Consider the following 16,251-nt stretch of genomic DNA (forward strand, 5'->3'; position numbering starts at 1 on the left):
AGATGCTTGGAGATACACAGGAGTGACGTCTGTAAATGCAAGGCAATACGAAAAAGAACGAGACTACTCACCTGTCCATTTTTCTGCAATGCCACAGCCTACAATGTATAAAGTTAGGTCTTTTCATGTAGGACCGCCAGTTGGACGAGGATGTCGGCGAACGACTCGAGAGGTTGATTGATGGGGGTATTTGAAATACGCAGTATCGGTTGTACTATTATGAATCGACACTGTGCATGAATCTACATCCTTTCCTCTTCTGGAATCGCGGGATATACGAGCTCTACGCCCATCGCTATCTCCTTGTTTCGGTATAACCTTTTATATATATGGTCTGAATAAGCAAGTAGTTATGCTAAGTCTAAAGTACATTTTCATGTATTTTCTGGAATAAGATTTCGTATAAGGACGAAGTGACTGAAAATTCCGTAGTTATTCGAAAGAACCGGCTGGAATAAATTTGCAGATCTCTCTCGTTTACCTTTGTATCAGTGTGTGACTGTGTGTCATGGCACGGGATGACCACAGCAAAAAGAAGCCCGTAGGGCTTCATTTTGCAAACATGAGTATAGCCCGAAGGGCCATACAAAGTAACAAATGCCAGCATAGGCGGCCACAAAGCTAACTAAATCCCGCTTTTAACGATTTAAAGTAATTTAATTCATTTTGGATTTCATGGGTATACCGCTCACATTTGGTATTCCCCTATGTGTGTGTGGTACTTACCATCGAAGTACAACTGGCGAAGTAGGGTATTTACATATTCTACTAAGATCCCGGTTATATTGTGTGCACTGTGCACCAATTCTGTGATTGTGAGTCTGTGATTCACCACCTCGATTTCAAAACCGGAACCCAAAACCCTAGAGGGGCAGGATAGCCTTAGAGGGGCAGGATAGCCTTAGTGTATTCATAGCAACGAAGATCTATACAATGTATACATACGCGGATTATTTGATGAACGTTAATAAAATATGAATATAATGTATGTTTTGTATGTTTTGTGGTTCATCTATGTGATTGAAATTCGTGTATGCTATATGGTCAGCGTTCATGTCATATTTTATACAGAAAACTGTGCTGGCTTAAACATGTTTCGACGTCGAAGACATCACAAAACTGTAGAGACACTACCGGAAGTTAATACACTAAGAAATCCAGCACAAGTCCAACTTGCAGTCTCCGGGGTGACAAATTTACAATGCGAGAAGGTATCCAACACTCAGAAAGAAAAAGACGACAAAAAATGTGCGCCACCGATCAGCTGTCCGACAGCAAGCTCAACTATCAACGTGCACGAGTGCACTACAAGCCAAGGTGTTGAGAAGTTTACAGTAGGCAATAGTGCAGACTTGCAGGCCAAATCCATATCCACCGATCAGGGGTCGAAGTCATACACTGATCACTATATTAGTAATGTAGCTACCGCAATTGACAATGAAAGACGAGCGAACTTTGTGCAGCCTGTAATGTATACCAAGCGCAGTGTTAAAGCGAGGAAAAAAACGAGTATGCATCAAAAGCAATCAGACCAGTGCCCACGAGATTCTCACATCAATAGATTACTCTTCGGAAACCCTACAGATGTACACAATGGCGACGATTCCTACAGCTTGCTGGCTAATATAACATTCAGCTCTATGTCTTTTCCACAGCCTGCAGCAGCGTTTAAATACAAACAATCACAACAGTACGACAGCAACGCTTTTATAGTACCAAAACAAACGACGGCTTACTTGCAGGGGAGGTTACAGTCGGCAGTTAGGGAAACGTCGATAGGATCAACGATAATTCAGGATAAACAAGTCGATTTGTTGGAGAATTCAATGAGTTGTTTAGGTCTTGAGTATACTAGAAATCTTGCAGACAGGTTGACTATCTCGGATTCGAGGCCTACAATTTCCTCAATGGATTGCTCAAATCGATTACTAGCATCGAACTGCCCATTACAGCCGTACTCACAATTATCAAGCATCAATAAGTGTCCTTCAGAACCGCCTGATAATGCAAATTGTACTCGTCAAGTCACCGTCGTTGGTTCTGACAAGTTAGCTTTTGGTCTGCCTCACGATGTCGTTCCGCCACAAAGGCATCGACACCTCGGGAGACGACAAATTTCGCGGAGTGAAGGGGATTTGAAAGACGTTGAAGTAATTTTTCATCATTCGTCCAAAGTAATCACTAATGCTACAGATAATATACAGTACAGCAAATCTCGAAGTCCGCGATCTGGCAGTGTCCCTTCCTGTGAAACGCAAGTGAACACTTCTCCCCATACGTCCGGTGACCCAGCGGCGAAGACACAAATTTTGGCAGCAAGCGTGGCCTTGAATGAAAATACGACAAAGAGCTACACAATGCAGCCTGAAGAGTCGGCGTCCGAACTAGTAATAGAACCTTTCCCTCGAAAATGTATTCCAGCTCGAAAATGTTGTTCGATAGTTGAGAAGAACACGCATGAGCTGCAACCAACATCGAGGACCATAAACTCAGAGGGGAAGGGTAATGTGGGCGGTATTCGTAAAAAAAGAATTCCGTGTATGGTGTGTTCCATGCCCACAGCACAGAGGGAGACCACTGCTGACGAACTTCTTCCAATCAACGAATTTGACGACATAGTTGAAACCGAGGTGTGTTATTAGAGCTTCAGAATGGACATTCATACAAGCTGTACTTGTTGTATACTACGCCACGATGCAAGAGCACTGAAGATAATAGTGAACTCTTATTCTATGCCAGCTTGCTTTTATAGAATTCGTTCAAGTATATTGATTGAGTTGCTGTTATTCTATATAGACCAGTCTGGCGGTCTGTGGTTCACGCAAGGCTTAGCACTTCATTTCAATTCGACTGTTAGAAATGTAGGTGTAGCCTGAAAACTCATGAGTCCAATATCGGCAATAGGCTACAGCCTACATCCACCAAGTAGGTGGTTGACCCCTACATGCATATTATCAGCTAATTTCGGAATTTTTCTCACTACAGCGCCGAATGGTGTTGGACGAAGTAATTTCGACTGAAACGAAGTATTTAAAGCAGCTGCTGATTATCAAGGAGTACAACGTGGCCATTCGTGCGACCAATGTTTTAGCCGAGGAGTTAATGGATATTATAATACCCGAATGTATAGATCATCTAATCGCTGGCCACACCAGGCTTTTGCGAGCCTTTGAAACATGTGCTACTGTCGATGATGGACAGCCAGTCAGCTTGATCGGTGATGTGTTTCGTTCGGACGCTTCTGGTAAGTATGGTTTCGTAATTTGCCACAAATGTTTTAACATGTAGTGTACACATGTAGAAGCATTACCAGTTCGAATCGAAGTTTGTTCTTTTGTGTTACCCGATGTGCTGAGCAATTTTTCGCTTCTCGAATGCAGCACGGTGTGGTTCAGCTCACTCACCGCTGCATCTTTACTATACCCCGCTACAGTAGATTCTATCTTGCTTTTACTCATCATATCTTTGCTTCGTCCCTTCAACGATGAGGCAGAGTTCTTGAAGTCATACGTCTACTACATAGCGGATCTGCAACGATCGATAGTGGCCCTTCAACAGCACGTCAGAGATAGCGAGGATTTCGCAGCCATACTGGCGGATACGGACAAAGAAATGGAACAAAATTTAGGCCTCGCATCATTTTTGCTCACCCCAATCCAGCGTCTGCCCAGATATGTGCTCTTACTACAGGTATCGTGACATAATTATACTTGTTTTGACACTTCGTGTACATGCAAGGATTGCAGGCGGTACCTTGATTTTTCTCACAAAGCTAACGAACCATAGAGTCTCGTGCACCAGCGCGACGCCAACGTTTAATGTGAAAGATCCAACACGTCGCTTGATCATCTAAAAAAAAACCCATATTTATCTTTTATTGGACGTTTAGGCACTGTTATCAGTCACTCCCAGGCACTCCGAAGAGCACGCCGCTCTACACCTGTCCCTTGTTCATATTGAAAGGGTATGTTGTTTATATACAGCACAAAAGTGATATACAATAATCGGGTAACAGTAATTTATCGTACTACACATAATTCTTGATCCGTACAACATATCACCTGGTATATTTTATAAGATATTTTCCTCTGCATTTTTGTTTGTGTACGTGCAAGCATGATTTTATGCGTAGTACATTTCCACACTAGCTTCCAATTTAGGCAAAGTATAGTGTTATTCCGGCCAAGCTACCTATACATTTATAAAAATGTATGTATGTATACCTTGCATTATCTGCCGTCAATTTCGATCGGAGTTCTCCAACTATTGCACATTCAATCGTATTCCATCGTCCCACGCGAACACTTGCAATCAGAAACCTGCATGTTCATACTAGATGCTTAGAAACGCAAACATATATGCCCAGCTATCTCCTGCGTTATTAAATTAGTGCAGTGCTGCTGATATACAGTTTATGATACAATTTGCGTGTATCGTGGTCAGATATTTTGAGCTATTCTTTTCTACATGTAATAAGTTAGTGTAGTACATGATCACCGAATTTCAAAAGTTTTAATTGCCGCCCTAATTTGCGATTCTATATATACATAGTCTAAGTTTGTATTAATATCTCATTGGACTTGAAATCGGCAAAGAGTTCTGAATAGGTGCACGGCGCACATATTAAAGGGCGAAGATATGCTGGATTGCCTTCTGCTTACGGTCAGCTTCGATTTTGTTTCATTCATTGTGAGCGCTCTCGAACATAGCTCTTGCATACCGACTCACTACTGAATAATTTAATTGTAAGTAGTTGCAAATCCAAATTGTTTTTTCTTTACAGCTGCTAAAGTACATCAATGCCTGCTATAATGTACGAGAAAGTCAGCCTGCGCTACAAAGCCTGTATCGGAAAATGAAAAAGTTAAATCCGAACATCCAGTTGTCCGACTTAGGCTGTCGTAGATGGTTGCTGGACTCGCCAGTTTCCATGACACTTAATGGTGAAAGGCGGACGGGACGTTTGTTCTTGTTCAATGACATCCTATTGCTAGCGAAAGAGAAGAACAAAAACAAAGAGAGCGGTCAAACTAAAACCAAAAGGTAAATGTATTCGTGTGCAAATAGCTTACAACACGCTTGCTTTTAATGTGCTTTAGAGTGTAGCAGCTTAGCAGTGATACGAAATTCGGCGAGGCTAATCTTGAAATATTTCTTCATCGTCCAGAAAGCGCCAAGCTGATTTCAGGAGTTTGACATATCAATGCTCGGTCCCGCGACAGCACGCACGAATATCGGGACGGACGGGTGATATGCTGAATATACAGCTGAAGGGAGGCGATGTGGATCCGAAAGGAATCATTGTCGGCATGCGTTCGAGGGAAACAGTGTATTTGATGGTTTGGACCATGGCTTTGGATGTTTCTATGCCTTGAAAAGTATGTATATCTTTGCAACAGAACGCACGTATATCGCGACGAACCGGTGACATGCTGAGTATACAGTCGAAGGGAGGTGATGTGGATCCGAAGGGAATCATTGTAGGCATGCGTTTGAGGGAAACAGTGTATTTGATGGTTTGGACCATTGCTTTGTATGTTTTCATGCCTTGGGAAGTATGCATATATCTGCAGCGTAGAATGATCAGAGTACCGCTCACCATCATTATTGTTGACCCCCTACGTTTGTCGTGATTTGAAACATGAACTTTCAGCGAGTGCACTACTGTTTCTGAAAGCAGGTGAATTTGCAACCAAAACATAGTCTAACGCTACAAATGGTCGGCAAAATGTTCGGGTTCAGAATCGAGTGTATGTCGGGATCTGATACCCACTAAAAGGGCTGATAAACGGCACTTCTCGAGTTAGATAATCACAATATAATAGATGCCAAAACTCAATTGCAATGAGAAAAGAAGTAGCAGATCAGTACTGTTGGGTGGACTGAAGACAGCACAAGCCAGATATGGGGCAGTAGAATCTGGATATATGGATTTATTCTCAAAGTTAGCATGGGCTGCATTCATTAGAGATACCTTGCTCAAACACACCGTCCATATGTCAAAACTGCTCTAATAGGACAATTATTTGCGAAACGGGGAGTAGTTACGTATTGATGTAGTCAGATTCAGCAGTCTCGATAGCGTCAAGGAGCCGTATCATGCGTGCCATAGATAGTAATCAACCATTAGGACATCGAGCTCTGTCCAACAGTTGGAGAAATGCCTTTCTATAGAAGACAAAATATATATATCGAGTACGACAGCATAACCATGTCCAACACCAAAAGTGGCAGTGCTGTCAAACTTCAAAGTAGAATCTATTGTCTAGACGTATATGCTGAGTGGAAGAAATGAATCTAGTCAAATGGAAAGGGGTTCAGAAAAGCTCGTTTCTGCAAACACGAACAGAGTAAAATAGGAGAGGTAGAGAGTTAGAGACACTTGACCGAAAAGAACGGTTAACAATATGTAAATACTTCCAATATTGCTGTCAACACTCATCCGTGGAAAAAAAAGTTGATGAAATCGGATGCAATATTTATTTTAACAAATAAAATATCAATGCTCTCTTCTTCAGGGAGTAAAATAGTTATTCTTTTTTTTGGGGTTTGTTTTGTTTTAACAAAATAAACAACCAAAAAAACAAATACCAAACCCACCAACGGTGACGAGTCATCACCTTTAAAAAATCTGGAAATATTCTTTTTTAAATGGGGACGAGTCGTCACTATTTCTAACGTGCGTAAGTTAACCTCTTGTCAAATATAGGGATTGGTGGCCTAATTATCGTCCATAGCACGATGTTAAAGGGGTTTCCGCTGATAAGGACTAGCGCAGACAGCTCACATAAATATCTTGAGCGCTTCCATGTCGACGACTATCCAGGTATGGGAGATACAATCGTAAATACCTCTATGGCCTTATAGTCGCCCACAAGTACTGCTACTGAATGCAGTAGCTTCCAGGATGAAAGGAATAGTATCTCGAGATGCTTATAGAAGATATATTGTATGGGGGCGCAGAAGTCACACTGCACAGACGTACACGCATTGTCAAGTTCTATGCATGTGAGCCATGGTGGGTAAACGCACGACATGCTTTGAGCTATTCCACGAGCCAGGGTACATCGGCAGCTTGAAGCAGTACAATGATATGGAATAGATAAGTAAATGCATATAGCTGTTTTATAGAAAGTTAAAAAAAGAAAAGAAACAAAACATAGCCTTCTGAAAATTACACAAATAAAAGGTTGAAAAAAAATGGCCGTTTTAGTTTGGCTTTAAAATAGTAATCAGGTGTAATTTTATTACTTTTTGGACAGAAATTCCTAAAATCAGAAGGAAAAAAAGCTGAAATGTGACACTATTAACCAATGAGAATCAAGAACCACTTGCTCAAGAAGGTGACGACTTGTCACTATAGAGACGGTGCCAGAGATTTTGTACCAGAGTTGAATCAAAATGTTTTTATTATCAATTTGAGATTTTTCAGTGCAAATTTTCGTAATTGTGACGACTCGTCACTATTTGGCCCGGGACTGGTGATATGAAAAGTTGATGACAAACCCCACAATATCTTTTATAGAAACACTGAATAGAAACACTGATTTTACGCGTTAAGAGAGATGGGAACAGGGTTATTAGGATACCTGGAGTTCATGAATCATACATTTATAATACGGCTTTAAAATAATACACTAATACGAATAAATAACTGTGTGATGGCGCGAAATTTAAACATATACTAAGTACACTAACAATTTAAAACTAAAGGGAAGTGCATGGAACCGGAATACAATGGGGGGAGGGGGCCGGGCGTACAACGACCGATCGTTTCAGCCGTGGAAATAAACTATTTTTTTATTTCAAGAAGTATGCAGGGTAGCCAGGTACACATGCAACTAGATCCAGACGATTCTTGCAGCGGCGTATAAATGAGAAGACAAGTGCTGAGAATTGTGCACTTCGCATGTTTTCAATATGTATGCATGTACAATTTTGATGTATATTGTGGTATGTGTACGCCACAATGCATCGGCATTTTCGATTAACAATGCCATATCGATGAATACAATCAACCTCCCAGCGGCGATGAAGTCGGGTGGGGATAGCTACAGAATCTTCGGCTCGGATAGGTTTAATGCAGCTCGAGTGTACACCGAGCCGATTGCCGGGGACAACGTTCTGGTCGGATGGTCAGGCAGTAACAATGTTGCATACGTTTCTATAGATTCTTCGTCTGGCGATATCATCCGAAGATTTCGTCTTACTTTCTCACATAAGTTGATGGACATAAGTCGATGCTGATTGAATGCTGTTTGTAAACTTGCGCCGTGTCATCGATTTTTCAGCCATGTTTGTGCACTTACTGACGACCATGCACGATGTTTATAAACACGCAGGTCCGCGGTCTCGTAGCTCATGACGATGGCAGTTACCCTGTATTGCTTTGGGACGAGAATTACAGTGAGCAGATCAATTCAATTAGAGTCGACGGCGCAATATACACTAGGCTCGTCAGCTCCACTGGTGGCGTTGTGTGGAATTCATTGATAAATATACCGAATTCCATGCCTAATACATTCATTGTTGGGGACTCCAGGATGACGTACGGCGACGGAAAGTATGCAGCCAGCTTCCATGTTCAAACATTCGAGGGTGTTGATAGTGATGCCTACATATACTTACATTCAACCAATGGGTCACAGATAGCAAACACCGAAAGCGGAGATTTGAACTTCGGGTGTTCTCGCTCAATGTCCATTCTGCTAAATTATAACCCGAGCCTGACCGTCAGCGAAGCATTTTTGCCGGTATGTGTCACGGATTGCTACCCTGGTACACAGGGAAGCAATTTTAGCTCCAAAGCTATAGGCGGAATATATATCAACAAGGAAAACAGGGTGATAGACGTTGCTGGCGAGTGCAGCGGGAATGTAGGAGCAGAATTGGGAGGTGTAGCGCCGGATGGACAATATTGGAGGATGGTATTTAACTCACACCAAGCAGAAGCTCCTTTTGGCCAAACTGGTTACGTGACGGGCAATCAGGACATCGAGTTTGTCAGTATCGATAACACAAGAAATATTGATGGTCCGGTTGTATGGTTGACCAACACTACCGATATACAAGAGTCGGATGCGGGCATTGCCAGATTTATTGAACCAGCAACAAATACTGTTAAATTCTTAGTAGGATGGGTGGAAGATGATGTCTTTTTTAAATTAGGACTTTATAGTAGCGACGGAAACTTGACTGAATCAGAAGGTATCGAAGATGTCACGCAATCAGCAGCCTGGGGGAACCGAGACGATCCATTCCGGACATTGTCCAGCGGTGGTTGTGGTGTGGACTAAAGCTGCAGCAGGGATGAATGTACTCACTATATTTAGAGTCGCAAGTGGCGGCGACATTCGAGAAAATGCGGCCTTAACCGAATTGCAGAGACGGGAAGCAGATATTGTCGATGACAGCTGGCCGTTCATTGTTGGCGGTGGCATCTTCGCAGGTATTTAGCTCGCTTAAATCTCAATTTAAACCCATTTCTACTCTACTTTTGAAATTTAGGAATCTGTTTGTTCTTTGCAGTGCAATCTGGTCTCACATATTTCATCTGTCAATTCATGCAGTTGTTCTTGTTGCGGTCATCATAATGGCTCCTTTGATCCAACAACGGGCCAGTTACCGGAACATCATCAAAGATCGACAGGCTAGGGAATCGCTGCATTCTGTGGATTCCTCCAAAGAGCAGACCGTAAGTAGAGATTATTCTCCCACCAGCTAGTAGCGGTGCAGTGCAATTATCAACAAATATAAAACCTTATAAACTCTTTTATTCTGTATACTGTCCGAACCTGTACGAGAACAAGCAAGCTTGCAACCCCATATTATTGGAAGTACAGTTGTTCATGTAGACGCTTAACAAGGTACTGGGTCTGCAAGAAGCCATTATTGTATCAGGATCCATCCCTTTCGAGCGACTGAAGCCAAGTGTACTGATGGCACTCAACCCTGTCTGGAGGAGAAGCACAGTGTACCATATCTGTTTAATTTATGATCATCCCTTTGGAACGAATCAAACGGTGCAAACTATTATGAACTATGAGTCAGCTTATCTATGTCGTATATTATAAATTTCTATAAATATTCTGCTCTCGTTTTTTTAACAATTCATATATTTATCCGTGTCATAGCTCTCTCTCTAGAGATGATTTTGTCAAATAGATATGTAGGAATATCATTTTTTAAAACAAACAATACTGTTCACTGTGTTTAAAAAATAAGTGTGTATACACTTTAATATCAGTACGTAGCTGTGTTACATATATTCTAAAAAATACATAGCGTACACATTTAAAAAAAAATTCAAGGCACCACTGACCTCACCACAACAACTGCTTCCTGCCCACTAAATATCATTTCAGGGTTGCACAATTAGTCCAGGAGCTGAATACGTAGTTAACTAAGTTGTGTATTTATTATTTAAATTATTAGCTTCGCTGTGCTATGGCGCTATTCCATCACTACGTAAAAATATAATGCAGGGATTTCAAGCGCTAATTATATTGACACTCGTAGTTACCAATGTCAGTGCAAAACAAAGTAGGAGGGAGGAAACAAATCGTACTACTACTGCTGAGTACCTAAATGTGAGCGGATATCAGCGCTTGTCGGCCTGGACCTATACAACTGCGGACACACAATTCGCCAATGTTGGCTTCTTGCAAAGCAGTGATAGTTATGACAGAATTGATGGGTACGCTGCCGCGTGCGGGAAGGCATGTCAACAATTTGGAGGTTGTCTGGGTGTTGCCTTTTCTTATTCGTATGAGAACTCACAGTTAAACAATTGTATGATGGTGGGTAGCGTCGAAGTACTGCGGGAATTGGAATTATGGGATGAAACAGAAAAGGAGGCTTTACAGGTCTTTATCGAAGATCCCGCGAGATTTTGCGGACCAAACGACCAATACTTTGGCCTGTCTTTGTATCTCGATAATCACGAAGTGATTGACTCTTTAACTTGTCGACCACGACTGGTGGAAGGCGACATTTGCGCACTATATACCGATTTCACGTACCACAATGGAGGCTGTGGACCTGATTTAACGTGCGGAATCACAGAGGATATCGTCTCCAGTCACTGTGTTAAAAATGCAGACTCCGACAATATTATTTTACAAATTAATAGTCCGAATAGAGTAACAAACACCGCAGGAACTGGGCAAGTCTCGGGCTATACGTTGCCGCACCCTAGCGTACTCACTTTAACGACGTACGATTACGACAATTCTTTCCCTGTAAGTGACCTGCACGGTTCGAATGCCTACGCAACTGCCAGTGCATACGTCAGTGCTTGCTCAGAACAGTGTAATGGTAGAGAAGATTGTATGGGAATTGCCTATAGATTTAAAAGTCAAGATAGTGAGAAGAATTCATGTCGATTATTTGTTGACGGCGAGACCCAATATAATTTTATCGGCTGTGGTGCTAACGAGGGCGAAGGCATGGCTCTACGGGCATTATTCAAACTTAGGTATACGTGTAATACAGAGGGGCAGTTTTATGGCTACCTTTACCAGGGTGAACAGTGCGAGGTCATCATCCAGAATTATGGGTGCCAGGAAACAATACACGAAGGAGAGACTTGCAGCGCATCGGACGAGACAGATGCAGTTATGGTTGATTTCAGTAATCACAATTCTGGCTGTGAGGTGGGAACGTCTTGCAGACGCACAGAGGACGAGAACGATGTTTCGCCAGCTAGGTGTAGATCGCTTGTCGTCTCTGACAGCAGGTAGAGCTTTGTATTGTAGTCTCGTCACTATATTATACCAACCCCGTCCTGACAGCCTTTTATAAAGGCAGAAGGAAGAAAAAAATAGGCACCCTGCACCCTGCGCCTGAAGGCGACTCAAGTGTTGGTAAGCCATGAAGTACTTCACGAATTTATAAGCAAGGTCCAAGATGCTTACTTGTCGTTCGAGTAGTTCTGGGGCTTTAAATTCTAAAAAAAAGTAGTTCTGCTGTGCCGTGCTCCGCACTTAAGGTGGACCTACACATGCGGGTGCACTTCACGAAGAGCTTGCAGCTTTAGCTTTTGTATATACAATTGTTTTTAAAAAGTTGCTGTGGCATACCAATAAATTGCTTTTGCTCAACGATACCGAGACAAACATGCTCTCAAATGGAGTATGCAGCGGGAAATGATCTGGTACGCACCTATGTATTCAGAAGGCGTAACCTCAATAGAAGAATGTTAATACCTGCACCGTGATTCCAGATGAGTTCTCAAGCAACATTGAAGGCACCCGCAACCACGACAAAAACTAACTGTATAGCAGCCTTTATTAAATCCAAGGATGAGCCAGTTCGAAAGGAAGCACATCTCGAAAATATATCCTGGATTCTTTGATAGTTAATCTGTTTCTATCTTGGCCTATCTGTATCCCGCTTAGTACGTCTACCCCCTTTCCCCCTCGTCTCTAGCTGTCCATTTCGTTTCCTGTCACTTCTGTTGTTTCTTTCTGACTCTGTCTCGCGTCCCCTGGTGTCCCTATGTCTGCCGCGATCTTTGCTATCTCGGCGATCTCTTCCCCGTGCTCTGTCTCTGTCCTTATCTCGATGCGTACCCATATCACTACTTCTCGCACGCACAACAATTGCGGACCTCCCCTTCCGATCATGTCCTCCGCGGCTCTCTCTGTTTGCCATACCCCTACCCCGGCTTGTACTCCTGCTTCTGCTTCTCCGGTTATCTTTGCGTTTATTCTCAGAGCCCCTATCCCTGCTGCGGTCCCTTCCTTTCACCGAGTGCCGAGCAGTTCCAGCGCTCTCTTCTGTCCTCTTGGAATTCCTATCCTTCTTAGCCTCGGATATTTCTGGATTTTCGATAGCTCGCTGGCTACTTTCGTTATACGCAGTTCTTTGCAGATCGTCATCGTTAAAGACATAACCGTATTGTTTTCCATCCTGTCTCTGATCGCTTTTGATGGTGTACTTGACGCCACCGCCTGCACCGGCGGGCATGGACTTAGTAGCCGTTTGACGCCATAATTTAGAAACACTCTGACTGAAATCCACATGAATGCGGCGGTCATCGATGAGTACGTTCTCCATTTTCAAGTATGCTGCTTCACACTGTTCCCTCTCTTCGAACTCTACGAAGGCATATCCCTGAAAGCGCGAGCAATTTGGCCATAATGCATTGGAAATAGCAGATGGACAGGAATTAGACATGCTCCGGTAAAAGAACACGAAACAACACAAAACACACCAATCACAGCTTCGCTGCATCAACAATACTATGCGGGAGTAGAGAGTCAGGATCTGATCCCATACACGTTAACAACTCACCGATAGTTTATATGCAATCGACTCGCGGTGCGTAGTGCAGTTGAAACCCACATTGAGAATTTACTACAAAACAGTCACATCCTAGGCCCATCTGTTTACTGGCTATTATATTTTGGAAACAGTTCCGATACACCATCATGCATATTTCCGAGATAGAAAGTTAGGGTAATCCTTAAGCGATGAGAAAAATCGGAGTATACTACAATGCATACTAATTCCTTGCGAGTATACCGACAGATTTGCAGAACACTTACCACTTACCAAAGAATCTCCGGTCTTCCTGTCTCGGATTATTTCGTTGCTGACAATCGTGCCGAAGCGACTGAAGATCAACTCAAGATCCTCGTCAGTGGTGACAGGGTTGAGTTTACAAACGAAAAGTACGTTGTCAGGCGGTTTCACGTCTTCATCAGGCATATCACCAATCTGACGAGCACAACAAGCACATGTTTGAGCAAGGAAATCTATTCCATATCAAGCCGCACCTTCGCGGCTTCGAAATGTTATGTATCAATTAGGTAGGTCAACAATGGCTTGGGTAGACCGCTCGAAAATGATTTCCCCTAAACCCTATTGTCCCTCGAAGATCGAATATATGATCAGCAGCATTGATTGAGTATCGTCGGTGCCAATTAACCAGTATACACACACGCTATAGAACACAATCAGTCATGTTTTCTGGAAATGGCTGCCGAGTATATAGGGTGCGACGATACAGAAAATATCGTATGTATAGATATCAGACATACAAGTGATCCACTACATACACATACATCATAGTAAAAGTAGAATATCATACCATCGCCAGGATCTGGGCGCCAGCTTTTGCTTCCCTCTCTCGTTTCATTGCTTCAATTTGCTCATCAGTCATGCCCTCAGTTTCATCTATCACTGCATTCTCTCCTATACGTCCGGACTACGTCGAATTAGGGAACGTTAACAAGAATAGATATCACGTTCGGTTTGGTATACTAGAAATTTCGAATAGTACATATTCCGAATGTTCGTTCTTGTAGTAGAATGATGCGACGTTCTCTACCAACAATTTTGAAAGCGGGCTCTATTTGGCTGGATATATCAGCACCAACCAATGAAAGGGCTGAGAGACAAAATTAGCAAAGGCCACTTATAACGCAGCGAACGTGAATATTTGCAATTCATTGATGAACATACCTGCATCTGCTCGGGTGTAGGAGATGGTGACCGAGATGGTACTCTCAGTTCGCGGGGATCATCGAACGGATCGTCTAGAACAATTGTGTGTCGGATTCTAAGAAATGTACGCGAGACGAGAGGACAGTGAATGCGAAACAACTTTTGCGCTTGAAATCGAATTGGTGTTGCATCATTGTGCGCTTCCCAATACATTCTTTCAAATCACTTTCGGCGGTAAAATAGATCCACACTCAATTGACTTTCAAGATCTAGCTCTGCGCAGGTCAAAGTAGAATGAACATACACACCGGATATCTTGATAAGGTCTTCCCTCGCTGTCCACATAAGCTTCGTTAATGGCCCAAAGCGTTTTCATGCTTTCATCATCATCGTCTACGACTTCGCCGAATATGGTGTATTTTCCATCAATCGAGTCCAGGCGATCGCCGGCAGTGAAGAAGAACTGAATTTGCACAGAACGACCGGATTTATAACATCAGAACTTGGTCCTTTGTACCGAAACGCACCAGGCTCTGCGAAGCGACAAATATAAACCAAAACTGGAAAATCGATATACTCTCAATAGTATACCAAATTTATGGCTAGATAACTCAAGTCCGTGAGAATAAATCAATACCTGTGAGGCATTGGTATCCTTGCCTGTGTTCGCCATCGCCAACAAACCTGATCGTGTAAATCTAAGATTTGATTTGATTTCATCCTCGAAATATTCTTGACCGCCCATTAGCCTGGCATAAATATAAAAACGTCAAACACGATGTTGCGATAAGATCTTCGTAGCAGCACATAAAGTCTTGTCAAGAATACGTATTAGCTGGAAACGATCACAATATACATCATCATATGGGCACATACACACAGAGCCCCACACACATATTCGCAACGCGCACACAGAAAGTAAGAGTACAAATGCACACTTCTTGGGAGTCTCACAATGATACACGAACTGGAATAAAAATACGTATGAAGGTGACAGAGAAACGAGCGGTTCATTAAATGACTGCTCGTGTCACTGGCACTATGCTATTATACTATGAACGATAGATTTAGGCATACTCCCGATATAGATCATACAGCAGAGAATTGCACAGATTAGCAGGTACATATAAATTATCTATTAGTGTATTAAATGTAAGCAAACTCAATCAGGAATACGAGAGTAATTCAATGTACATTCCTATTGTCACTACATTTGACCAGCACTTACCCGAATAGGGATTGTCCCCCTTTGCCAGTGCCCGATGGATCCCCAGTTTGTAAGATGAAATTTGATTGAACATCATGGAATAAGCAATAATTGTAGTATCTGTAACACAAGTAAGAGACATTGTCAGATAGCGCTAATATACAAGATGTAAGCTAAACTGTACAAAAGAATGTATGTTGATACCTTATTAACTATCCAAAGGAGACGTGGGCAAAGGCAAGTTCAATACGGTCTGTGAACAAAAATCCATCTGCAGATGGGGCTTAAAAAATGTAATGCTTTTGAAATCTTCACCTACGAGAGGCTTTGAAAGTTACAAGCAACCAGACACAAAGAATCCAATTTCTGAATATACGTCTGTACATACTATATAGATGTTTGAATAGCCTTTCAAATAGTGATATCGACGTACTGAGAACTATACTATTATTGAATTATAAACAATACAAGATGGATGAAATTATACTCCATTTCTTTCTCATACGTACGTACACGATCACAAACATATCAATATACAAATATACATATATTCAAATATATACATACATACATGCATACACACACACACATAT

General features: G+C 42.2%; 5 protein-coding genes across 5 annotated transcripts in view; 4 read left to right on the forward strand and 1 right to left on the reverse strand.

Moving 5' to 3' along the window:
* Positions 1 to 1,091: 1,091 nt before the first annotated feature.
* On the forward strand, positions 1,092 to 3,853 carry SARC_02443 (hypothetical protein; the record flags this gene model as incomplete). The annotated part of the gene is made up of 4 exons (XM_014303778.1): positions 1,092 to 2,630; positions 2,986 to 3,244; positions 3,494 to 3,690; positions 3,773 to 3,853. 4 exons carry the CDS (start codon positions 1,092 to 1,094, stop codon positions 3,851 to 3,853), a joined length of 2,076 nt encoding a protein of 691 aa, XP_014159253.1.
* A 4,063-nt stretch (positions 3,854 to 7,916) lies between these two features.
* On the forward strand, positions 7,917 to 9,296 carry SARC_02444 (hypothetical protein; the record flags this gene model as incomplete). The annotated part of the gene is made up of 2 exons (XM_014303779.1): positions 7,917 to 8,160; positions 8,343 to 9,296. The coding sequence occupies exons 1-2, from the start codon at positions 7,921 to 7,923 to the stop codon at positions 9,294 to 9,296; spliced, it is 1,194 nt and encodes a 397-aa protein (XP_014159254.1). The 5' UTR covers positions 7,917 to 7,920.
* Positions 9,297 to 9,309: 13 nt separating this feature from the next.
* Positions 9,310 to 9,724, forward strand: SARC_02445 (hypothetical protein; the record flags this gene model as incomplete). Its single annotated transcript, XM_014303780.1, has 2 exons — positions 9,310 to 9,448; positions 9,570 to 9,724. 2 exons carry the CDS (start codon positions 9,310 to 9,312, stop codon positions 9,722 to 9,724), a joined length of 294 nt encoding a protein of 97 aa, XP_014159255.1.
* Positions 9,725 to 10,378: 654 nt separating this feature from the next.
* Positions 10,379 to 12,077, forward strand: SARC_02446 (hypothetical protein). Its single transcript, XM_014303781.1, has one exon. It carries the CDS (start codon positions 10,479 to 10,481, stop codon positions 11,739 to 11,741), a length of 1,263 nt encoding a protein of 420 aa, XP_014159256.1. The 5' UTR covers positions 10,379 to 10,478; the 3' UTR covers positions 11,742 to 12,077.
* A 196-nt stretch (positions 12,078 to 12,273) lies between these two features.
* SARC_02447 (hypothetical protein) overlaps positions 12,274 to 16,251 on the reverse strand; it is a 4,362-nt gene continuing 384 nt past the window's right edge. The window contains exons 2-8 of the mRNA XM_014303782.1: positions 15,680 to 15,778; positions 15,089 to 15,200; positions 14,760 to 14,914; positions 14,470 to 14,566; positions 14,096 to 14,212; positions 13,558 to 13,722; positions 12,274 to 13,116 (exon numbers count right to left, since the gene is read on the reverse strand). Of these exons, the coding sequence (XP_014159257.1) occupies positions 12,370 to 13,116; positions 13,558 to 13,722; positions 14,096 to 14,212; positions 14,470 to 14,566; positions 14,760 to 14,914; positions 15,089 to 15,200; positions 15,680 to 15,778 (1,492 nt within the window). The 3' untranslated portion in view covers positions 12,274 to 12,369. The remainder of the gene's footprint in view (positions 13,117 to 13,557; positions 13,723 to 14,095; positions 14,213 to 14,469; positions 14,567 to 14,759; positions 14,915 to 15,088; positions 15,201 to 15,679; positions 15,779 to 16,251) is intronic.

Source organism: Sphaeroforma arctica (assembly GCF_001186125.1).
Source record: "Sphaeroforma arctica JP610 unplaced genomic scaffold supercont1.110, whole genome shotgun sequence".
Classification (NCBI taxonomy): Eukaryota; class Ichthyosporea; order Ichthyophonida; genus Sphaeroforma; species Sphaeroforma arctica.

Coding starts and splice junctions, on each gene's coding strand:
- SARC_02446 (XM_014303781.1), top strand. CDS start 10,479: ATGCAGGGATTTCAAGCGCTAATTATATTGACACTCGTAGTTACCAAT.